This window comes from Elephas maximus, chromosome 7, assembly GCF_024166365.1.
Source record: "Elephas maximus indicus isolate mEleMax1 chromosome 7, mEleMax1 primary haplotype, whole genome shotgun sequence".
NCBI classification, from domain to species: Eukaryota; Metazoa; Chordata; class Mammalia; order Proboscidea; family Elephantidae; genus Elephas; species Elephas maximus.
In genome coordinates, this window is record NC_064825.1 from 48685883 (window position 1) to 48711180 (window position 25298).

The 25298-nt window shown below is 41.5% G+C and overlaps 1 protein-coding gene across 1 annotated transcript in view; it reads right to left on the bottom strand.

Moving 5' to 3' along the window:
• MRPL48 (mitochondrial ribosomal protein L48) overlaps positions 1-25298 on the bottom strand; it is a 99431-nt gene that overhangs the window by 50390 nt on the left and 23743 nt on the right. Inside the window, exons 2-3 of the mRNA XM_049889852.1 lie at positions 17412-17593; positions 7583-7635 (exon numbers count right to left, since the gene is read on the bottom strand). Coding sequence (XP_049745809.1) covers positions 7583-7635; positions 17412-17593 — 235 coding nt within the window. The remainder of the gene's footprint in view (positions 1-7582; positions 7636-17411; positions 17594-25298) is intronic.

Here is a 25298-nt window from a genome sequence, read left to right on the forward strand (position 1 = left end):
GGAAAGTATGTTTACACATAATTAGATACCCACAATTTATTCACACAGTGTTACCAAAACTTGGATGATCCTCATTAAGGATACGTCATTAACAACCTGTGATGACACAACCTTGCTTGCTGAAAGTGAAGAGGACTTGAAGCACTTACTGAGGAAGATAAAAGACCACAGCCTTCAGTATGGATCACACCTCAACATAAAGAAAACAAAAATCCTCACAATTGGACCAATAAACAACATCATGGTAAATGGAGAAAATATAGAAGTTGTCGAGGATTTCATTTTACTTGGATCCACAATCAACACCCATGGAAGCAACAATCAAGAAATGAAATGATGCATTGCATTGGGCAAATCTGCTGCAAAAGACCTCTTTAAAGTGCTAAAAAGCAAAGATATCACTTTAAAGACTAAGATGTGCCTGACCCAAGCCATGGTGTTTTCAATTTGCCTCATAGCGTTTTCAATTGCCTCATATGCAATTGAAAGAACTGACACCTTTGATTGTGGTGTTGGTGAATATCGAATATATCATGGACTGCCACAAGAACAAACGAACCTGTCTTGGGAGAAGCACAGCCAGAATATTCATTAGAAGCAAGGATAGCGAGACTTCATCTCACATATCTTGAACGTGTTATCAGGAGGGACCAGTCCCTTGGTAAAGTAGAGGGTTGGCAAAAACAGGAAGACTCTCAACTAGATGGACTGATACAGTGGCTGCAACAATGGGCCCAAGCACAACAACCAATTGTTAGGATGGCATAGGACCGGGTAGTGTTTCATTCTGTAGTACATAGGGTCACTATGAGTTGGAACCGATTTGATGGCACCTAACAACAGATATTTTCTTATTCCCTCCTTGCCTTTCTTCCTTCTACAAACATTATTAAGCACCTATTTATGTGCCAGGCAGGACCCTGAGTGGCACAAACAGTTTGCACTCAACTACTAACAGAAAAATTACCAGTCAAGCCCACTCAGTGGCGCCAGGAAAGAAAGGTCTGGCAATCTGCTTCCATGAAGATTACAACCAACAAAGCCTCCACTAGCCTGAGACTAGAACTAGATGGTACCCAGACACCACCACCAACTGCTTTGACCAGGATCATAATAGAGCGCCCCAGACAGAGCAGGAGACAACGCAGAACAAAATTCAAATTCACAAAAAAGACCAGACTTACTGGTCTGACAAAAACTGAAGGAACCCTGAGACTATGGCTCCTAGACACCCTTCTAACTCAAAACTGAAGCCACTCCCAAAGGTCACCTTTTAGCCACATATTAATTCTATAATACAAACAATAACAACCATGAAGAACGTGCTCCTTAGAACAACCAAGTATGCAAGACCAAATGGGCAACATCTGCCCAAAACCAAAGATGAAAAGGCAGGAAGGGGCAAGAAAACTGGAGGAATAGAAATGGGGAATCCAGGGTGAAAAGGTGGAGAGCGCTGAAACACTGTGAGGATTGCAATCAGTGTCACAAAACAATTTGTATATAAATTATTGAATAGGAAACTGATTTGCTCTGTAAACTTTCACATAAAGCACAATAAAAAGTACAAAAAAAAGTTGTTGGGCTGGTCCAGAAATAGACATCAATGAATCATAATAACTAACCCTGACTGAGCTATGAAGTGGGAGCCAAGTGTGTTTACAGTTTGTTCCTATCCTTACATTTCTGCAGCACTTTATCCTTTTCAAACTTAAATTCCTTAGATTTCCAGACCATCTTGAGAAGTAAGCTGGGCTGGCATCGTTATGCCCATTTAACAGCAGAGGAAAGGAAAGCCCATAAAAGATGGAGCAACTTGTCCAGGGTGACCTGATAAGCTTGTGGCAGAGGGCAGACTCCAGGCCAGGATCCTGGCTCCCAGGAATGGGGTGCTTCCACATCCTTACGTGCCACCACGATGACCTCACGGAAAACCGTGACATCAGGTTGTATGTGTCCCCTTCCAGAGTACTGTGGGATGGTGAAACAAGGCGTAGGTAGAAGGTATGGGTTAGCCCTGTTACTGCCTGTCCTGTATAGAGAAGTGCCCAGCAAAGGGGCATGCTCCAAGAGACAACAGGATGCAGACCAAGAAGTTGATATAATTTAGCAAACACCTATTTACTTGGCACCCACTAAATACCAGGCCCTGGAAGGCCCTCAGGAAACCCACAACCCTGTCCAGATTTTGCTTGCTTTCCTCTCTGCCTCCTTCTGCCCTGCTTCTCTCCATATCACAATGGGCCTTCTTTCATCTCTATTGCCCCTGGCCCCCTTAGCCTGAGAGGCAATGTGGCCTACTGGTAGAAAATGCACCAGATTACACATGGTCTGGAGCTCTGGTCCCAGCACTGGCACTAATTGCCTCTGGAGCTGTGGCTTCACCTCTCTGGGAGCATGATGCCCCCTTCCCATTCAAGTAAGATGTCTCTACCCAAGGCCTAGTTGGGAAAGATACATGTAAACAGATCTGAGCCACAATATGGTACTGATTCGGGACAGAAACATATACAGGATATGGTAAACACAAAGGAAAATGTGGTCACCTATCAGGAAGGTGGAACTATTTGAGCTGAGTCTTAAAAAATTAGCCTTTGTTCCCAGCTATTTAGCAATGGAGGAAAAGCATCCTAGGCAAAGGTATGAAAGTGGTGTGCTTGGGGGGCAGCAAGCAGCTGGATGGCACTGGAACTTAAGCTGCAGAGAAGAGGACAGGGTGAGAGAGAAGGCTGGAGGGGTAATCAGGGGCCAGGATATGAAGAACCCTACACACCATGCTAAAGAGTTTGCTGTTAGGCAGTGGGAAGCTCTTGGAAGATTTTAAGCACAAGAGTAATACGACCATGATACAGCCATTTTGGAAAAGAGTGTGGCACTTTCTCAAAAAACTAAAAATAGAACTGCCGCATGACCCAGCAATTCCACTCCTAGGTATATGCCCAAAAGACTTAAAAGCAAAGACTCAAACAGATACTTATAAGCCAATGTTCACTGCAACATTATTCATAATAGACAAAATGTGGAAACAACCTAAATGCCCATCAATGGATGAATGGATAAACAAAATGTGGTACGCACATATGATGGAATACTACTCAGCCAGTAAGAGAAATGAAGTCTTGATGTATGTTGTAATAGGGATAGAGCTCGAGGACATTATACTGAGTGAAATATGTCAATCAGAAAAACGCAAATATTATATGATCTCTTTTACATAAAAAGACAAGAACCAACAAAGGCATAAAGACCAAAGTTTATTAGTGGTCACCAGGGGCAGGAGCAACAGGGAAAGGGGTGGGGGTGGGGTTACACTCATGGAGTACTGAGGTTCAGTATACAGTGATAGAAAAATCATATTGATTAAGGGTAGGGTTGCACAGCTGATTAATGTAAATGCTGTCAATAAGTTGTACACCTGTAGAAAGTTGAATTGGTAGAAGATACGCGATAGATATATTTATAACACTGATAAAAAAAAATGTAGCTGCTGAGGCTGCTCATGTGCAACCAAATAGCTCACGGGATATGGTTCCTCGGTTTGGAGGTTTAGGGTCATGGACATCCCAGTTAATTGGCCTAATAATGTGTTTAGTGCTTCTGTTCTACCTCCTTGTTCATTGTATGGTAGCTGGGGTCTTAAAAGTTTGCAAGTGGCCATTCAAGTCAGAACAATTGGTCTCTATTCACCTGGAGCAACAGAAGAAGAAGGATATGGAATGTGTGGCTAACTGCCTCCATTAACAACTGCCTCCTTTGCCATGAGACCAGAAGAACTGGATGGTGCCCGGCTAGCATTACTGAACATTTTGATCAAAGATTCTGAAGAAGAATCCCGATCAAAAGGGGGGAAGATGCAGAACAAAATTTCAAATTTTCACGGACTTCAGATTTTCTGGAGCCATGGAGGCTGGATGAACCCCAAAATGATTGCCCTGAGATAATCTTTAAACTTTAAAACAAAAATATCCCCCGGAGTCTTCTTAAAACCAAACAATAGTTTAGCTTAACTAGTAAAGAGTATCTGCCTTAATAGAGGGGGACAGGAGCTGGCTGAATGGTCATGGGGAATACAGGGTGGAGAGAAGGAGTGTGCTGTCACATTAGGGGGAAAGGAGCTAGGGGGGGAAAGGAGCTAGGGTTACGTAGCAAGGTGTGTATAAGTTTTTGTATGAGAGACTGACTTGAATTGTGAACTTTCACCTAAAACACAATAAATAAATAAATAAAAGAATGTCTGCCTTAAGCATTATGCTCTTTTAAGATCTATCTATATGGGATCAAACTAACATCAGCAACCTGAAAGGTGAGATAGTAACCTTAGGGGGCAGCGAGCTTATGTTAATGGAGGATGAACAACTCAGAAAAGGAGGTTGAGAATGGGTGCACAACTCGAAGAATATAATCAGTGTCACTGAATTATACATGTAGAAACTGTTGAACAGGTGTATGTTTTGCTGTGTATATTCTCAACAACAGCAACAAAAAATAAATTAATTAAAAAAAAAGATAAATATCTCAACAGTAAAAAAAAGAGTGACATGACCACATTCAAGTTTTAGAAAAATAACTCTGGCAACAGGCGAGCAACTAATAGGAAGAGGAGAGGCTGAGGCAAGAGAACCAGTGAGGTGGTTCCTGCAATAAAAAGGGGATAAACCTTGCATTATTAAAACAGGCAGGGAAGATGAGGAGGAAGGGACAGCTGTGAGAGCTGTTCTTGGTGCCAGAATGCATATGGAGCCAGAGGATAGAAGGAGAGTAATATGGCTCTGGGTTTCTAGTTTAGCTGACTAGGCAATCACATTATTTTAATTCAGCATCCTTAGAAGCTTTGAAACTGCAGGGCAATGGGTTTCTCTTTTTATATGGCTCTTCTGGCCATGGAAAACCCTGGTAGCAAAGTGGTTAAGAGCTACGGCTGCTAACCAAAAGGTCGGCAGTTCGGATCCACCAGGGGCTCCTTGGAAACCACATGGGGCAGTTCTACTCTGTCCTATAGGGTGGCTATGAGTCAGAATTGACTCGACGGCAACCGGTTTGTTTGTTTTTTTATTTTTCTGGCCATGATCTTTAACTCCCACTAAATGATTGGCCGGGAATATGCAAATAAGGCATATAAAACTCTTGCAGGGGTGGACAGAGACTATGTAAATAAGGTGCCTGTGGCCCACCAAGGAGATAGGTCAATGTTGCCATCCCGCTAGGCTTAAAAAGAGCTAATCCCGGAGGTTGAGAGAGGACCTCACTACCATCAAGAAGAGCCAGAAGTGGAGCATGTCTTTGGACCCAGCATCCCTGCACTGAGAACATCCTAGGTCCAGGAGACAGAGGACTATAACACTGGAGAGCTGTAACACTGAGATGACAGCAGCGCAGGACCAGCAGATGGCTACAATCGGCTCAATGACCCATGAAGCGAGAGAGCTTCCTCGTACAGTGCGGTGCCTCTGGGCATGTGTCCATGGGGCCATAGAGCCATAACACTTGCCCGAGCAAGGCAGAGGCCAGGCCCAAGCAAGGGCAGAGGCCAAGAGCAAGGGTTGGCAGTGGGCATGGTAGAGAAGGAGCTGAGAGGTTGGAAGCTGTCCAGATTGATGAACTGTATCCTGTCTCCCGAGTTCCTGTCACTTCCAAACTGATTCTGATCCTGGATTGTAACCTGTCAGTTCCCTAATAAACCCAATAATTGTGAGTATAGTCTATGAGTTCTGTGTGGCCACTACAACATATTATCAAACCCAGCAGAGAAGCAGAGAGTACTGTGAGAGGGACAGCTGATGTCAAAACTGGTAAAAAGGTTAGAGAATGGAGGTATGTCTGACCTCGACCTCACAGAAATCAGTTTTGGGCTGATCTTGATTATCAACTCTACCCTTGAAGTTAGGCAAGGTCTGAAGCCACCACATTTCAGAAACTAAACTGTGCAGCAAGATAAGAGACAAGCAAATCTGTGACTGAACACTGACTCCACTATTTCCAAACTGTGACCTTAGGCAAGTTGCTTCATATCTTTGTAACTCAGTTATCACATCTTTAAGATGCATATAATAGTACCTACCTCATGGGACTGAAATCTGTCTTAAACCCTCTGAGCTGGTTTCCTCTTTTGTAAAATGAAGACATTTGTATTTTTCCTGTACTGTCTTTGTAAAGATTAGAGATAATATATGTAAAATGCTTAGCATGTTGTCATGATAGGTACTTAACAAATATTAGTTGGTTGATTAACGATGGAAAAAACTAGATTTAGATGGAACGGCATAAAGGGGAGAAAGGCTTCAGTAAATGTAAAGAATTCAAGAAATCACCCAGGCTCATAAGTGCCATGTGGTCCAGGAATATATACAATTCATTGTTTTATATCCTGTGGCTGCCACACCCGGGGAATATCTGCTGAATAGAGAAATAGACTACCAAATGCCTCTCATCAGCACCTAGAGAAAAACAATGGGGATGAACCCTTGAAATTATTTGCAATGATTAAGGTTATGTGTCAACTTGGCTAGGCCATGATTCTCAGTGGTTTGGCAGATATTATGTAATTATCCTCCACTTTGTAATCCAATGTGAGCAGCCAATCAACTGAAAGCCAGTTAGTTTCCTTGGGGGTATGACCTGCGTCCCCTATATATGGATGTTCTGAGAAAGCTCTCTCTGGATCCTGCATCCAACTCATGGTCCTCTGACCCCCGGTTCTTGGAATATGAGCCAGCAGCCTACCGCCTGACCTACAGATCTTAGAATTTGCCAGTTCCTGAACCCCTTCAGCCAGAAGCCTTCCACCTGACCTGCCAATTTTGGGTTCGTCAACCTCTGCAACGTGAGTCAGGAGAAGCCTCCAGCCTGACATCTGACCCACAGATTTGGGACTTGCCAGCCTCCACAACTGTGGGAATCCTTTCTTTTAGATAAATTTTTCTCTCTCTATTTCTATATATACACTTCACTAGTTTTGGTCTTCTAGAGAACCCAGCCTAAGACACTATTGCCCAGGGATAATCTTTAAACTTTAAAACAAAAATATCCCCTGAAGTCTTCTTATTAAAACCAAACAATAGTTTAGCTTAACTAAACTAGTAAAGAACGTCTGCCTTGAACACTATACTCTTAAGAACTGTCTATATGGGATCAAACTGATAACCACAACTCAAAAGATTAGACAGAAACCTTAGGGGGGGCAGTGAATTTATATTAATGGGGAAGGAACAACTTAAAAAGGGGGTTAGAATGGCTGTACAACTTGAAGAATGCAATCAATGTCACTGAATTGTAAATGTAGAAACTGTTGAATTGGTGTGTGTTTTGCTGTGTATATTCTCAACAACAACAACAAAACAAATAAATGAAAAGAACTGCATGCAGAGTGAAAGAGCAGTTGCAAGAATAAGACAAGGATTTTGGCTTGAGCAACTAGATGAACAGAGTTGCCATTTATTGAGAATGGGAAAGGAGCAAGATGTCAAAGGAGTTAAGATTTGAGGTACTTAGTAGACATGTAAATAAAGATGATGAAAGAAAAATCCTGTGTGAGCTATGAAAAAGAACACAAGTATTAGCTATATTTAATTACTGTTATCCTTACCTTAAAAGGGAAAAAGCTTGTTTGAAAATGGAATCATTCCTCAGGCACAGCACCTACAGCAAAACAGCCATGTTAGGACAATCTTAAGCATTCACAGACCTCCAAGCACCTCTTCTCAAAGAGGGCTAGAAACTCAGAGTACACAAACCAAAAGGATTCAAAGGCTCTTGCCTAGCAAAGAAACTGTTCTACAGTTAACACCAAACATATAGGCAAACTAAGGTCCTCATCTTTCTTACTCTACCCCTACGGAAAACTCTCAAAAACAGAAGCCCCCTTCCTCACCCTGCTTTATATTACCTTGTTTCCTATCTTGATCCATTTTTTTCTAATATCCATCAACAACTATTACATATCTGCTGTATACAGGTATAATGCAAGGGGCCTTCTTAAATCTTCTCTAACTCTTAAAACAATACTCCAAGGCAAATTTACAAGTGAAGCAACTGAGCCCCATAGAGGTTATATTCCAAGAAATTATAGCTAACAAGGGGCTAAGCTACACCTGTTACAGCACAGTGTCTCTCTCAGTGATAATATGATGATACCAACATCAACAAGACAATAACAATGAGAAGAGGCAGTGGCAGTGGCAGCTTTTATCCCTAAGCCTCCCCTTCCGCAGTTATTGCAGTTTCACCCTGCCTTGACCTTGGGGCACTCACCCAAAAGATCAGAGGTATAGATTTACTAAGGGAGTGTTTAACATAGAGGGATCTTTTTATGAAGTAATTAGAGAATATATATTAAATGTTCTTAAGGTCCTATGAGGAGCCCTGGTGGTACAGTAGTTAAGGCACTCGGCTGCTAACCGGAAGGTCAGTGGTTGGAATCCACCAGCCACTCTATGAGAGAAAGATGTGGCAGTCTGTTTCCATAAAGATTTACAGCCTTGGATCCCACTTTGGTGAATGGCACCTGGGGTCTTAAACACTAGCAAGCGGCCATCTAAGATGCATCAATTGGTCTCAACCCACCTAGAGCAAAGGAGAATGAAGAACACCAAAGACACAAGGTAATTATGAGCCCAAGAGACAGAAAGGGCCACATAAATCAGAGGCTATATCAGTCTGAGACCAGAAGAACTAGATGGTGCCCGGCCACAACCGATGACTACCCTGACAGGGAATACAACAGAGAATCACTGATGGAGCAGGAGAGTAGTGGGATGCAGACCTCAAAATTCTCGTAAAAAGACGAAACTTAATAGTCTGACTGAGACTAGACGGCCCTGGAGGTCATAGTCCCCAGACCTTCTGTTAACCCAAGACTGGAACCATTCCCAAAGCCAACTCTTCAGACTGGGATTGGATTGGACTATAAGATAGAAAATGAGGAGTGAGCTTTTTGACTCAAGTAGACACTTGAGACTATGTGGGCAGCTCCTGCCAGGAGGAGAGATGAGAAGGCAGAAGGGGACAGAAGCTGGCTGAATGGACATGGGGAATACAGGGTGGAGAGAAGGAAAGTGCTGTCTCATTAGAGGGAGAGCAACTAGGAGTATATAGCAAGGTGTACATAAATTTTTGTATGAGAGACTAACCTGATTTGTAAACTTTCATTTAAAGCACAATAAAAACTAAAAAAAAAAAACGATTTACACCCTTGGATACTCTATAGGGCAGTTCTACTCACTCTGTCCTGTAGGGTCTCTATGAGTCAGAATCGACTCAATGGCAGTGGGCTAAGCTCCTATAACATAAAGAGAAAATCCTGCTCATGCTCACTACAGGTAACAATTTCAATTCTTACAACATGTATGTGTTAAAAGCCTATTATACAAAAACAAGGAAAGTCTGAGAAACTGTCAGTCAAGAAAAGCTTAAGGAGATATGACAACTAAATATAATGTGGTATCCTGGATGGAATCCTGGAACAGAAAAAGGAACGTTAGGTAAAAACTAAAGAAATCTGAATAAAATATGGATGTTAGTTAATATGTCCATATCGGTTCATTAATTGTGACAAATGTAACATACTAATGTAAGATGTGAATAATAGGAGAAACTGAATGTGGGGTATATGCCAACTCTTTGTATGATCTTTGTAACTTTTTGATAAATCTAAAATAAAAGCTTTATTTTTAAAAAGCCTATTATGTGCCTACTACTGTGCAGAGAGATAGTTAATATTAAAGGTAATAGAAAAACAAAATGTAACACAGATGAACCTTGAAAACATCATGCTATAGAACGAAGCCAGCCACAAAGGACCAAATATTATATAATTCTATTTATAGAAAATATCCAGAATAGGCACATCTATAGAGACAGAAGGTAGATTAGTGGTTGCCTAGGGCTAAGGGGGCTGGGGCACTATAGGTAACAGCTAAGGGGTATAGGGTTTCTTTTTGGATGATGAAAAATTCTAAAATTGATTGTGGTGATGGTTGCACAACTTTGTGAATATATTAAAAGCCAATGAATTGTACATATGGGTGAATTGTGTGGTATGTGAGTTACATTTCAATAAAACTGTTAAAAAATATGTATGCACAATCCCTACCCTACAGGAGTTCAAATGGCTGGAGATATGGATATACATTCATCTTTAACAGCGAAGCAACACCACAGCATTACACGATTAAGTCAAAATAGGTGGTATGAACAACAAGTGCCCCTGGCAGAATATCCAAGTGAAGATGGTCAGAAGAAGTTCTTAGCTTTTGGGGTGTTAACAGAGGCTGCTAAGGATCTTCTCAAAGACATGTATACTCTCCCCAGACAAAAGCATACCAAACGAATACACACTTCAAGAGATTCAGCTGAAACCCTTAAGATCACTTGTGGGCCCATATGCTAAACCAAGAGATCCTCAGGGCCAAGGGGCATGTCTTACTCCTCATGCACACTGTAGACACTCAAAAAGGTTTGTTTTGATGAATAAATAAGTGACTGGAAAGCAAATGAGTGATAATCATCACTACCATTTATTAAGCACCCACATTTATTTTGTTGAGTATCTACCATTTTTCTAAATCATAATAACCTTACAAGTATATTATCCCTGTTTAATAGTTGAGGAAACTGAGATTAAGTAACCTTCCCAAAGTTGCAAGGCTACTATCAGAACTAGCATAGGATCTTAGGTTTTTCTGACTCTAAAGCCCATAATTTTTCCACGATTCCACACCTTCTCTCATAAGACTTAATATGTTAGTGCTTAGGGAATCAGGGAAGAAAAAGATCAAATTTAGGGAAAGTCTGGAGAACGTGAGGTCACGAAGACTGGGACGGATGTGAATAAGCAGATGGGAGGGCAAAATGTCTACATGATCCTAAAAATCACAATTAAATAAGATACTAAAGGATTTTGTAAAGTATGTGTGTAATATGCTTAACCTAATACTGGCTGGCATAAAAGATAGAGTCGGGAACTGGGAGTCCTGGGGGCCTCTGGAACTCTAGCCGGCTCCCCCACTACCAGCTGCCATACCTCAGCTAGTATTTCCCCTCTCTGGAGCTGGAGCTGATGAGTCTAAGGTCCCTCTAGGTCCAAGATCTGTCAACCGTGACAAACAGAACAGAAAATCAGAGTGAACAGAATATATTTTTAAATGGGTCACTTCATACAGAAGAGGCGTTGGGTGGGAAGATCTAGATGAGACAGCTTTTTCCTCACTTTAATTGTTCAGAATTCTGAGTTTCTACAATAGCCAAGGATTTAATTATCTAAAAGCCAGGCTTAAGAGTTGACAACTTTCTGGAAGACACTCAAATTATGGCATGAACTCTCCCTTCAGCTCTGGGAAATGTGCTTCCTCTCCCCTGCAATGCTCGGCATTGTTTACCAGGACACAAGTAATCTATTTTGGGACTCTATCCACAAATGACAACCCCCCTCTCCTCAGTCAGCAAATGAAGAGCAGTTGCGGCTCTGGAGCTAATGGAGAAGTGGAAGAGCAGGGCTGTGATGCAGTGAATGAATGAATGAGGACACAGCTGCTACAGCTGGTTACAGAAATACTTGTCCCCTGAGCTCGGGAGCTGGGAACCTGGAAAGGATTGCACAGCCACCAAAGAACCTGTCACAGGGCAAAATATTTAGTGTGTGAGTAGCTTCAGACATCAGAGCCCCAGGGTGAGTGGTGAGAGCAGTGAATCTGGGGCCTGTGATGCAAGCAACTGAAAGCTGTTTTATGAATATTACTAACAGGATTGATCATTTCAATTAAAATATATTCATATATTAATAAATATTATTTCAAATAGCATGTATTGAGTGCATCCTTTGTGCTAAGAACTTTGTATATACTAGTTCACTTATCCTTTACAGATAGTTGCCTCCATTTTATAGAGAAAAAATATATATAAAAAAATTTATAGGCTTAAGGAAATTGCTCAAGGTTGTAGGTTTGTTAAGAGATGCCAAGAATTCAAACCCAGGTCTGCCGGAATTCAAAGGCCATGTTTTCCATACTGCCACACTATCGCTCAAAATAGTGATTCCAATTTATACTACTGAAATTCACATGCTGATAATAATAGCCTCAATAATCCCACCATTTGCTGAGGACCTTCAATGTGCCAAATATCATCCTTTAATCCTCACAACCACTCTGTGAGGTAAATATTTCTAACCCTGTTGTATAGTGAAGAAACCAAAGCTCAGAAGCTAAATTAATATGCCCAATGCACATAGCTAATAAGTGGTGTTCCAGGTGACTCCATAACCAGGGTTCTTTCCACAATGACATACTCCTGATGCAAAGCAAGCTCTGCAATTACACAACAATTCTCATTTTCCTCCCTGGGCTGAACAACACCTTGATCTGATTCCAATACTCGCAGCAGAGCAGAGGTTCCTTTTATCTTAGGCATCTTTCATAGCCCCGTCCCTGCCAGGGTCCATCCGTCAATACTTTCAAATCCTTCTCACTGGTCTCCCACCCTCGGTCAGTGCCCACCACTACCTTTCTCGCATACAGGGCTAACGCTAGTCCTCAACCCGCAATGATCCTCCCACTACATAAGCACCTCCCTGATCAGGAACTGAAACACGTTCAAACACTTCTAATTATCTGAAAGTTCTTCCACATAGAAAATCCAAACCAGTCTCCCTGTAACTTCCATGGTTTGAGATTAGCTCCCCATTCCGGGACCACAGAGAATAAGTTCACTTCTTATTTCTCCTACCAGCCCCTTGAGTATTTGAAGGCAATGTTCATTCCCCACTCCTACCCTCAGGTTTTCTTTTCCCAAATTTTTTCAAAAATTGCCTTTCTTTATAGCTTTTCTTTTGGTCATTCTCCTTTGAATATTTGCTATGTTGACCATCAAGTCTGTCACTGCACTGAGTCCTCATGACAGGAACACAAGTTTTAGATTAGACCTGGGTTTTCGTATCAGCACTTCCATTGTACTAGCTGTATGATACTGGAGGAGTCACTTAAGAAAAACCTGCCCTCATATATGATTCCATTTCTATGAAATGTCCAGAAAAGATAAATCCATACACAGGGTAGTGGTTGCCAGAGACTGGGAGCAGGAGAGAATGGGGAGTGACTGCTAATGAGTACGGGGTTTCTTTTTGGGGTGATGAAAATGTTCTGGAATTAGGTGATAGTTGTACAATTTCATGAACATAATAAAAACCACTGAATTACCCACCTTAAAGGGATGAATCTTAAAGTATGTGAATTACATCTCAACTTAAAAAAAGAAAAAACAATAAAGGAAAGACATACCTGACCTCACACAACTGCTGGGGGCCACAGCTGGGCTCTGTTAAGCCCAATTCCCTAACTTCCTCCAGGACTAATTCAGTTTCACAATGCTTTCCTGAAATGTGTTAAGTCCAATCCTCTACCATCTCCCCAACTCTTATCTCCATAATTCTCCACACACTCTCCCTTGAACTAAGACCCACTACTTCTCTCCCTCCCAACCTCCTCCGGGCCCTCTGGAAGTCCATGTGTGTTCCCATTTCAGGGTCTTTGCACATGCTCTCCTCTTTGTCCTGAATATTCTTCCTAAATCCTACTCATTCTTTAAGTCTTAATCATGTAACTTCCTTAAGAAAACTTTCCTGTCTGCTCAGATTTCCTTAAATCCTGTTGTTACGCACTCATATAGCACCCTGATCATTTCTTTGCGGCATTTATCACAGTTAAGTAGTTCTACGTTTGATGTCTGTCTCTTGCAAGGAACAAAAAGTCCATGAAAATGGGAGCTACATTTCAGCAACTAGCACATAAACCATCCCAAAGCCATCGAGTTGATTCCAACTCATAGGGACCCCACAAGGTTTCCAAGGCTGTAAATCTCTACAGAAGCAGGCTGCCACATCTTTCTCCTGCTGAGCCGCTGGTGGTTTCAAACAGCTGACCATTCCATTAGTAGTCGATTGCCTTAACCACTGCTCCACTGGGCTCTATCTAGCACATAACGTGCTCAAGCAATATATGCTGATCAATTAATGAATCCTCCTGAACCTCTTTTCCTATTTCTAAAGAGGTTATAGAAATATCTACCTTATAGAGTTGTTGACATGATTAAATTAGATAATATCTGAAAAGGGATTAGTAAGTACAGGAAAAAAAAAACCATGGTTAATGGTCAAATTGGTAGCAGTGGTTGATAATGGAGGTAGTGATTGTTCAGCTTGTCATTTATTAAACAATGTGTATTGAGTACCTTAAGTGTGTGATAGGTGCTGAAGTTAAAACCATGAAAAAAAATGGAATAATGTCCATCCCTATGTGCCTGAGCTTACAGTTTAGTAGTGATCAGGAAATAGCTAACTTCTTGTTTTTCTGGGCTTTTTGGCATTCTGAAATTTGTGTCCTCCTAGTTTGTGTCCTCTTATGTCTTCCTAATTCATGTCTATTGGTTTGTCATTTGCTTCAATCCTCACTGCTATCTGTTCACAGAAACTCTGATCCATTTTAGCCTTCAACATTTTTTCCTGAAAACATCTTATTATCTTTTTCATCAGTCCCTGAGGCTGCTCCCTCTAGGCTGATAGGTTAGACATACCCTGGCATACCTTTTGTGATCACCACCACTCCCCTAGCCATACCCTATGGTTCAGGGATATCGTAGTGCCTGAGAAAAGAGGGATAATCACAGGGTGAGTGACATCCAGATCTGAACTTGATACTCCAGGGTCATCAATTTCCTGTGCAAATTGACTCAGAAGGTGAATCATTACCCATTCCCTGGTGCATTCTGATTCCCCCAGACACCACCCTGCCATCTCTATCAATCAATATCTTTTCTGGGGTCTGATGAGTATCAGCTTTAGATGTCTTAACAGGATCCACCTTCCTGCACTACTTCTGTTGGCCCAAAGAGGTATATTATTCCACCCAACTCCATGCGGGCAAACCTGGACTTCTCTCACCCATATAAAATTTGAGATGATCTGAAGCCAAACACTTCTTAGGGTCCCAAGGAAAGAGCAGTGGACTAGAAGTCAGAAGTTCTACTCCCAAGCCTCCTGCATACTTACTATGTAGTATCAACATTTGTTTATTCACTTACTCATTCAACATTCGTCAGGTACCTACTTTAAGCCAAGTACACTGTGCCCTAAGTGCATGAAGACAATACGATTCCCTAGCCTCAAACCCTTCTAGTGAAGAAAGCAGATGTGCAAAGTGTTAATTATATTACAATGGGAGATCAATATAATGGACCTTATAGGTCACAAAGAAGGGAAGGATTAACAACTGGGGAGGTCAGAGGTTTTCATTCCTCATTTCACAGATGAAGAAAGCTGGGATTATTCTCAAATTAGGGAGCTGTGAAATACTTAGAAAAGCAACTGGGGTCTTAGGAGGGGTAAAAAATTTAGGCACCAGTCTCAGTACCCCGCTTAAAGGCTATGTGACATATAAGCAAGGCATTCATTAATTCAGTAGAATATTTGAGACCTTATTATATACTAGACTCTGTGCCAGAAGCTTCTGTTTCCTCATCTGTGGTGTCTGTCAGTATTATCTTGTAATATTGTGGAGATAAAAAAAAAAAAAAAAACCATGCAAATGAAAGCAGTTCATTAACTACAGAATAATATCAATATTCTTATTTGTATAGTATTCCTTTACAGCTTACAAGGTCCTCTTACTTACATCATCTTCTATAGTATTTACAGTTCCATGGGGCAGACATCATCTACATTTTTACAGATATAAAACTGAAGCTCAGACAGGTTAAATGGCCTGCCCAAGGTCATACAGCTAATAAGGGATAGAATCCATATCAGATGCAAACCCCATGGGCTTTCCTTGTAAAGTAAAAAAAAAAAAAAAAAGTAAAGTATTAACTAATAATTCAAAACAGACTGTGACAATGATGGTCACAGGACTGCATATGATTAGGTACCAAAAGATGATCCCTGCTAGGAGTTCAGAAAATAAAGAGGCATTTGAGATGGAATAGTCAGAACAGTTTTATGGAAAAGATGAGACTACAAGGATGAAGCATTTGGACAAGACACAAGAAGATTAAGTATCAAGAAAGTAATTCAGCATTTGGGAAAAAATGAGACTAGATGGCCATAGCAGGTGGGCAGAATGGGAGAGCAAAGGCACCATCAGAGGAGTCTGGAAGTGGCATCAGACTTGGAAGGGCTCTGTGTGCCTGTGTATCTTTAAATGATTGCCTAATGACAGAGTCCCATGGACTCTCCTGGAGTATGAAATGGTTGGAAACAGGATTCCTTAATAAGTCATCCCTCCCTTCCAGCCTTCCTCAGAACCAAGTCTATTAGGGCAGTAGAGCGGAGTCACCAATCTTACCATCTTCAGCAACTGAATTTTGAAACTTCCTGATTTTTTTTTTTTTTCCTACTACCCTTGCACTAGATCTGGCCAAAATCTCACAAACTGGCTAAGGTGAACAACAGCAAACTGTTTCATAAATGATGAAGTAACTGTTAAGCCCTTAGGGGAACTCAAACCTAGAGACATTCAGGGGCTGATTCCAAGTAAACTGCCTGGCAGATCCACGAGCAGCAATGATCACGCTGATCTATGCTTCCGATAAAACAAAAAACCGGTTGCCTGTGGAGTCCGACTGACAGCGACACTATAGGACAAAGTAGAACTACCCCATAGGGTTTCCAAGGCCCTAAATCTTTAGGAAAGCAGACTGCCGTATCTTTCTCTCAAAAACAGCTGGGTTTCAACCACAGACCTTTCAGTTAACAGCCAAGCGCTTAACCATTATGCCACCAGGGCTCTCAGTCTCTACAATTAAAGCACAAATTAAAATGTTAATATAAATTGGTGAAAAACGAGCCATTAATTCAAGCAGCAGGATACAACTGAGAGAGCACTACTGAAATGTTTAAAAACGGGGGGGGGGGGGGCAAGGACTGTGTTGATGGTGGTTCATACCGTTTTATCACAGTCACTTAAATAAGGCTTTAGAAGTAAAAGTGTAGTTTATTACTGCTCTTCCTTTATCACCACCAAGAAGCCTCACATCCCAATCCGTTCAGCAAGTCAAAACGGTACTCTTGGAAAAAATTCCGTTATTTGATGACAACGCAAAAATAAAACGACCTGCCCAAGGTCACACGATTTGTCTGGACTAGATCCTGGTATCGTGATTTCCAGTGCGGGGCTCGCCTTTTTCCAGGCCACCGAGCTCAAGGCTGGCGAGCAGCGCCGAGGCGGGGGTAAGCATGGCGGCAGCCAAGCATGGCGGCGGCCGCCCGGGGCGAAGACAAGGGAGCGCCGCAAGGACTGCCGGGAAGAGGCTTGTTCTCGCCAATGTCTCAGACCCGGATGTCTGCAGAGGCGGTGAAACCCGCGCCGCCACTCCCACCTCTCCTCTCTCCCCTCCACCCTCGCGCCCCTCGTGCGTGGGACCTAGGTTACCTTTCCCAGGGCTCCGCTCATTCTTAGCTGCTGCGGCGTATAGTTACGCAAGCCGAAGACCGGCTCCAGCAGCCGCGATCCCTGAGCGCCTGAAAACAGTGACGGAATGGCCTTGATCGGTCCAGTATCAATATCCGACCGAGCCTCGCTTAATTCTCGCAGTACTTTAGTTCCGGAAGCTCCTGAGATTTAGTGCCGAGAAATAGAAATTCCCCAAATTCCTCTCCCACTGCAGCTCAAGTGTCACCTTCACTGCCGTTTCTCGAGGTAGAATTAATTGCCGTCCCTGTGTTGCCCCACTACTTTGCACACAACTCTGGTATCTCACCTACCACGTTGCTGTTAGGTGCCGTCTGGTCGGTTTAGAAGTAGCGATCCTGTGCACAGCAGACTGAAACACTGCCCGTCCGTCCTGTGCGCCATCCTCACAACCGTTGCTGTGTTTGAGCCCATTGTTGCAGCCACTGTGTCAGCCCTTCTTGTTGAGGGTCTTCCGTTTTTTCGCTGACATTCTACCGAGCATGATGTCCTTCTCCAGGCAATAGTGCTTCCTGATACCATGTCCAAAGTACGTGAGACGAAGTCTTTGTCCTCCCTTCTAAGGAGCTTTCTGGCTGTACTTTGGGGACAGGTTTTTTTTGTTCTTCAAGCAGTCCAGGTATAGTCCATATTATTTGCCAACACCATAATTCAAAGGCATCAATTCTTCTTTGGTCTTCCTTACTCACTGTCCAGCTTTGGCAGGCATATGAGGTGATTGAAAATACCATAGCGTGGCTCAGGTGCACTTAAGTCCTCAAAGTGACATCTTTGCTTTCTAACACTTTAAGGAGGTCTTTTGCAGCAGATTTGCCCAATGCAATACTATACATTAATCATGTGTCACTATCTCTTCCCAATATTTATTGTGAGTTCTTCAAGGACTGAGGTCCTTTCTGATTAATTCATCCCGGGATCTAACAGAGCTGGAGATCTGACTGCTAACCTCGATTTATGAGCTGGCTGACCCTCTAAGTGAACCTTTCTGACAATTGCTACATAATAATTGATAATAACTACCTTTTATTGAGGGATCACTATGTGCAATGCATTATGCCCAATGCGTCACTTAATTTATTCCTCACAACAACCCTATTAGTGAGATCACTCGATTTTACAGATAAGGACACTGTGCAATCAAGAGGTTAAGTGACTTGTCTGATGTCAATCAAGTGAGGCAAAGCTGAATTTCAGTCTCCATTACTGCAAAGTGTTTTCCCTCTGACACACACCTTCTCACATGAGATGATAATGTCACTGCACACATTCATTACTTACTTTACACACACCAACCGTTTATTTAGTACTACTTAGTGCCAGTCCTTTAGCTGAACCCTGGGAACACAGATGAATGTGACATAGTCCCTAACATTATGTAGCTCATGGAGATGAGTGGGGAGGCCAAGTCATAAACAGGCAATTATAAAACAGTGTGGAATTTAAGTTACAGAGGTATACACACAAACTTTGTGAACAAAGGGAGTACATGCAATCGTTTTTATTGTTGCTGCTACTATCGTTCCTATTATTACTACTATTGCAAGGAGAAGGTATAGAAATTGGTCAGTATGAATGTCGCTTCAATGATAGTTTGCTTTGTTGTCACAAACGCTGCCAAGATCCCTTATCCTAATGTTTTATCAACTTTTCCTATGATGAAATTCCAAGGGGCTGCAAACAGAGATAAATAAGGTAAACCTGTTTCCCCCAAAGGTAGCCCTTCTCCCTTTGGGGGCAGAGTTGCTAGGAGACCATGCGAAGAGATAAATTGTCATACCTCCTCCACCACAGTGACTGGTTATTGCTCTCATGGGTATCTAAACGCTATGGGGATTTTAGAAGTGAATTTTTAAATAGGAAGAAAATAAGCAAATATCTATCACGTGCTTAGTATGTGTCGTCAGGTCTTTTCAGCTATTTGAGCTCATTCAATATTCCCAATAAGCCTGTGAGGTTAAAGATCATTACATCTATTTCATAAATGAGGAACAGTGGCACTAAGAAGTTCCGTAGTTAACTTAAGGTCACATTTTAAGTGGTGAACTGTCTGATTGCAATGCCTGTGCTCCTTCTACTCCAAAGGACTGCAGCTATAGGTTTCCAAAAGGGTGAGGTGGCTAGGCCAGCAAGTGTTTCTTTCCTTGTCTAGGCCAGGTAAATACAATCTGGTAAGATACAAATCCATTTTCATACACTCCAGGGATGAAGTTGTGGGAGGAGAGAGAAGAGCATGTGGACAGTTAGCTCTTTATGTGAATGTAAGAGGATTCCCAAGACTACTAGAGCGCTTCAGAAGTTCAGAAATCTAGGACCCAGAAGGGAGACGAAATCAGTAAAGGTACCTTAACAATATCCATGAATGTGTAGGGATGGAGATTATTGTTGTCAAGCTCTGCTGATGATGTGATGCATTATAAAGGAATGTGAGCTTACTGAGCTTCCCAGAAGGACTTTCCATACAGATGTGACCAGAAATCCTTGCATATCCATCATTCTGTGGCTTTTCTGACTTATTTTCTCACCAGACTTAAACACTAAGATGTCTTTGGGGAAAACAAGAGAGCTCCACAGGCCACTCTCCAGGTACCAATGTTCCTGCCTTCTTGCTTCATCCTTCTATAAGCTCCCCAAGGTCAGGATATACCTTATTCATCTTTGTATCCCCAGCATCTAGCCCAGGGAATGGCCTATGGTAATATACATCTGCTGAACTGAACTAAACCTTCCTCTTCTCTCTCCTTTTTCTTCCACCTACAGCCCATTTACACAATGACATTTCTTGTCAGCATATAGGGGTGGGAGAATGTGCCTGGAACCTGGACTTTGGAGCCAGACAGACCTTAGATCCAGTCCTTCCTTGGTGTGGTTTTGAAAAAGAGAGAAAGAGGGCTGAATGTTCTAGGGACTTCAGGTTTGGCTAAAAAGTAGATACAGAGAAGAAACTGGTGATAAACAAGACTGGAGAAGCAGGATAGATAACTCTTGCCATGCCAGAGAATTAGGGAGGCTTTGACCAGTCAGGATTCAGTGAGGAATGGAATGGTGGAGGAGAGAAAAGAGCCAGGGAGACCAGCCAAAAGATTAAGGGAGCAATGTGAGAAGAAGGAGGGTCTAAGGCAGTGATAGAGAGAAGAGGAATCAATATGAGAGATTCAATGGAGGTAGAATGGGCAGAATTTGGTGACTGATTAGATAAAGGACATTCTGAGTTACAATCTGAGATGGGTATTTAACCATCAGTCTACAACTAGGTATCAGATAAGCCAGTTTCCCATTCTACCAGGCCTGCAGCCTGCTGCTGCCCCTCTCTTTACTTCCTGGGAGCACCTGTGGCAATCACCCTAGAGTAGGACATAGACTAAGGGTTGGAAACCCTGGTGGTGTAGTGGTTAACAGCTACAGCTGCTAACCAAAACGTCGGCAGTTTGAATCCACCACACACTGCTTGGAAACTCTATGGGTCAGTTCTACCCTGTCCAATTCCAATGAGTTGGAATCAACCCAACAGCAAAGCGTTACCAAATCCCTAAAGGGTAGAACATTTGAGTGTTACCTTTAAAAGGCTGCCTGAAGTAAATTATTTAGGACTAAATCCTGGATAGTTTTGCCTTTCACAATGAATTGATGTTGGAAAAAAGGCAGCTATGGCAGTAGGGCTAAAGAAGAGAGAACCAAATAGTAAATTTGTGATCATTTCACTTTTAAAGTGATTTGACAAATCTCTTTCTCCCTCCTTCATTCTTTATGCTGCCATCAGAGTGATCTTTCTATACATAAGTTTGACTATGTCACTTCCCTGCCCAAGGTCATTTAATGGCTCCCACAAACTGCCTATAGCAGTGTTATGCAATAGCACTTTCTCCAATTATGTGCATTTCTGTATCAGTACTGTCCAGTATCATAACTACCAGCCACATGTTACTGTTGAATAATTTAAATGTAATTTCTACAATTTAGAAACTGACTTTTAATTTGATCTAATTTTAATTAATTTAAATGTAACTGGCCACATGTGGGACACCATGGTGGCATGGTGGTTATGAGTCATAGCTGCTAACCAAAAGGTCAGCAGTTCGAATCCACCAGGTTTTCCTTGGAAACTCTGTGGGGCAGTTCTACTCTGTCCTATAGGGTCACTATAAGTTAGAATTGACTTGACAGCAGTGGGGGGCCACATATGTATAATGACTCCCTATAGTGGCTTATTTGTTTTTATAGTGGCTTATAGGATAAAGTCCAAACTCCAGAACGTGACGTACTAAGTCCTTTACTCTCTAGCTCCTGCCTACCTACCTAGCCTTATTTTCTACCCTTTTCAACACAAATAATACTCTCCAGCTGTCATGGATTGAACATATGTCCCCCCAAAAATGTGTGTATCAACTTGGTTAGGCCACTATTCCCAGTATTCTGTAGTGGTCCTCGATTTTGTGATTGTAATTTTATGTTAAAAGGATTAGAGTGGGATTGTAACATACTTACCAGGTCACATCCCTGATCCAATGTAAAGTGAGCTTCCCTTAGGTGTGGCCTACACCACCTTTTCTCTCTCAAGAGATAAAAGAGAAGCAAGCAGAGGGTTGGGGACCTCATACCACCAAGAAAACAGCGCCAGGAGCAGAACACATCCTTTGAACCTGAGGTTCCTGTACTGAGATGCTCCCAGACCAAGAGAAGAGTGATGCATCACAAGGACCTTCCTCCAGAGCCGACAGAGAGAGAAAGCCTTCCCCCGGAGCTAATGCCCTGAATTTGGACTTGCAGCCTACTTGACTGTGAGAGAATAAACTTCCCTTTGTTAAAGTGGTCCACTTGTGGTATTTCTGTTATAGCAGTACTAAATGACTAAGACACCAGCCAAAATAAAAATCCTTGTAGTTCTCTAATCATGATGTGCTTGGCCACATCTCCCTGCCTTTGCACCTGCAGTTCCCTTTGTTGAAATGACCTTTGTTTACTCATTCACCTGGAAAACGCCTACTCTTTCCAAAAAAAAAAGACACACTCAAATTCTACCTTTCCTATGAAGCCTCTTCCAACCCTTTCACAGGAATGATGTGGTCTCTCCTCTGTACTTCCATAGCCCGTTTTTCAAGCCCTCAACACAGTGTATTATAATTATCGGTTCACTTGAATATCTTGCCTCACTAGATTGTAAGAATTTTAAAAGAAATTTTCTTTTTTCTTTGTATCCCCAGCATTCGGCACAGGCCATAGAAACAATGAGGCTACAATAAATGTTAAATGAAATAAAGAATGAATGATGATTAAAAAGTTCCTAGACATCATGGATTTTAGATTTTTCCAAGATCTTGCACCCACAAAAAAAGCACAGAGATGCTTTGCCTTTCTGGTTTTATTTTTATAAGTAAGCCCTCTTTAAAAGCTTTACAAAAAAAAAAAAAAAACCTGCTCCAGTCCTCAGCACAACCACATCAGAGAAAGCCTTAGGGAATAAGAGAGAATAAAGGAAGGCCCTTAGAAGATTATGTTTGATCTCAAGTTAAACTTCCTTTAAACTAACAATTTTATGGTCACCTTTTTATAGAAAGTTTCCCAACAGCTCCAAATAGCTTTAATTTATGGCTTAAAAAAAAAAAAAAGCTACCTCAAATTGAAAACGACTTTAGCTTCAATGGGACCTTTTTTTTTTTTTCTTTTTCTTTTGGTATGGTTTTGTTAAAAAGAAAATCACATGTAAAAGAAAAAAGATAAGAGGTCAGAGCTAGAAGAGAGCTAGCTACCTAGGAAGAGCCAGCCTGGGCTTTAGGAAGAGTTCTTCTGCTTGTACAGGGCTGCTCTGAAAACGTGGAGATTACCTAACCCTAGAGAGAGGGTGAAAGTATGATGAAAGAGGCTGCAAGAGGGAAGCTCAAGCGGTTAGTGAGCTCATAGGAGTCAGGTAAGCAGGAAGGGAGAGAACCACTCACGAGGCAGCTGGTTGGGCAACTGAGATGGTATTCTTTCTGAAAGCCCAAGACCTGTGTTCAGGTTGGCTTAGCCCACCTTGCCCTAAACAGAGCTCCTCCAACATAGGCATAATGGGAGACACCTGAGAGGCTATCCTATTCCCCCCTCCCCTCAGATGGGCCAGCACTGAGCCGCTCTTTGTAGTTTACAGTATTACTCAACAAAAAGAAAAGTTGTCTTATTGACTAGGAAGAACCCTTTGTGTTGCTGCTGCTTAAGGCCCAGATGGCACATGTGTACTAGAAAACAGAAACAGAAAAATATAAAATTCCACCCTAGCAAACCACTCATAGCCACTAGTGTAATTCTCCTGCCTAGCAGCCCAAGATTGGAAGACACAGGTGCAGATTTTACAAAATCAGATGTGGAGAGGAAGTTTTTGAAACAAATTCCTCAGAAGATAGTATACCACCTTGATCTAATGAGATAGGAGCTTCTGACTTTCTTCTCCAACTATCCAGTCTCTCTCTTCATTTGAATGCTCCTTCCTTTTTGCCTCCACATCTACTGCCCAAGTTTCACTTTTATCACCTCATCTAAACAATTCTGCTGGCCTTCTAAATGATCACCAGCCTCCATTCTCGTTCCCATTTCTATTCCAGTTTCTACCCAAAAACAGCCTTCTTGAGGCACATATGGACATCATGATTTTAAAACACACGCACGTCATAATAAACAAATAAATAAAATTTTAAAAACTTCAATAACTACTTAACCCATTGCCATTGGGTTGATTCTAACACATGGTAACCCCATGTGTGACAGAGTAGAACTACTCCATAGATTTTTTTTTTTTTTTTTACTGTAATCATTACGGAAGCAGATTGCTAGGCCTTTCTTCCATGGTGCTGCATGGTGGGTAGATTAGTAGGTGATTGCAAACTATTTGTACCACCCAAGGACCTTCAATAGTTTCTTACAGCCCTCCAGTTTAACAACACACTTTTCAGCTTGGCATGTAAAACTCTCATGATCTATCTCCAACTTACCATTCTAACTGTTCCCATTCAAATACCCATTGCTCCTGCCACGCTGATAACTCTGTTCAACACATTTTCCTATGCCTCCCTTATGTACTTTATTATTTATATTACAGTTATTTTCACAAGTGTTTTGTTTGACCAGCAGACCATGCTCTTTGATTTTAAGATCCTTGTCTGATTCAGCTCTAAGTTTCTCCCGGCGTCTTTAATAGCATCTACATATCATAAAAAAAAAAAAAAAAAATTTTTTTTTTTACATATCGTAGGCACCAGAAAATATTTGTGCATGATCATTGGGCTTGCTGAATAATACTAAGACCTTTGGTGTCAGGGTTTAGTGATCGAGATAGAGATAGTTGACATGATAAGCTACTCCTATTTGCCCCTTTTCTTAAAAAAATAAAAGGGCATACTTACTGTAAAATATTTGGAGAAAAGTAAAAACAAAACCACAAAATTTTACATCACCCAAAGATAGCTGGTATATTAACATTTCATTATGTTTCTCTTTTCTCCATGTCTTTTCAAAATAGTTTTAATAGCACCTGCATACAATTTTAGAGGCAGTTTTGTTCTCAGTACCTTATGACATAAGCTTTTCCCTAGTTTATAAAATACCCATTGCAATTATCATTTTTAGCTACCTAATAATTTTTTTTAATAATCTATTATGAAGATGGTATCCTAAATGTTTGCTTTTGATATTATAGATTATATTAAAGTTTCATATAAAAGATTACTTTCTAATGATAGCTATCGTAAGAAGTAGAAGTATGGTGCCTGGATACCATTACTGAACTTTTTTTTTTTTTTAATTTTTATTGTGCTTTAAGTGAAGGTTTAAAAATCAAGTCAGTCTCTCACACAAAAACTTAAATACACCCTGCTACATACT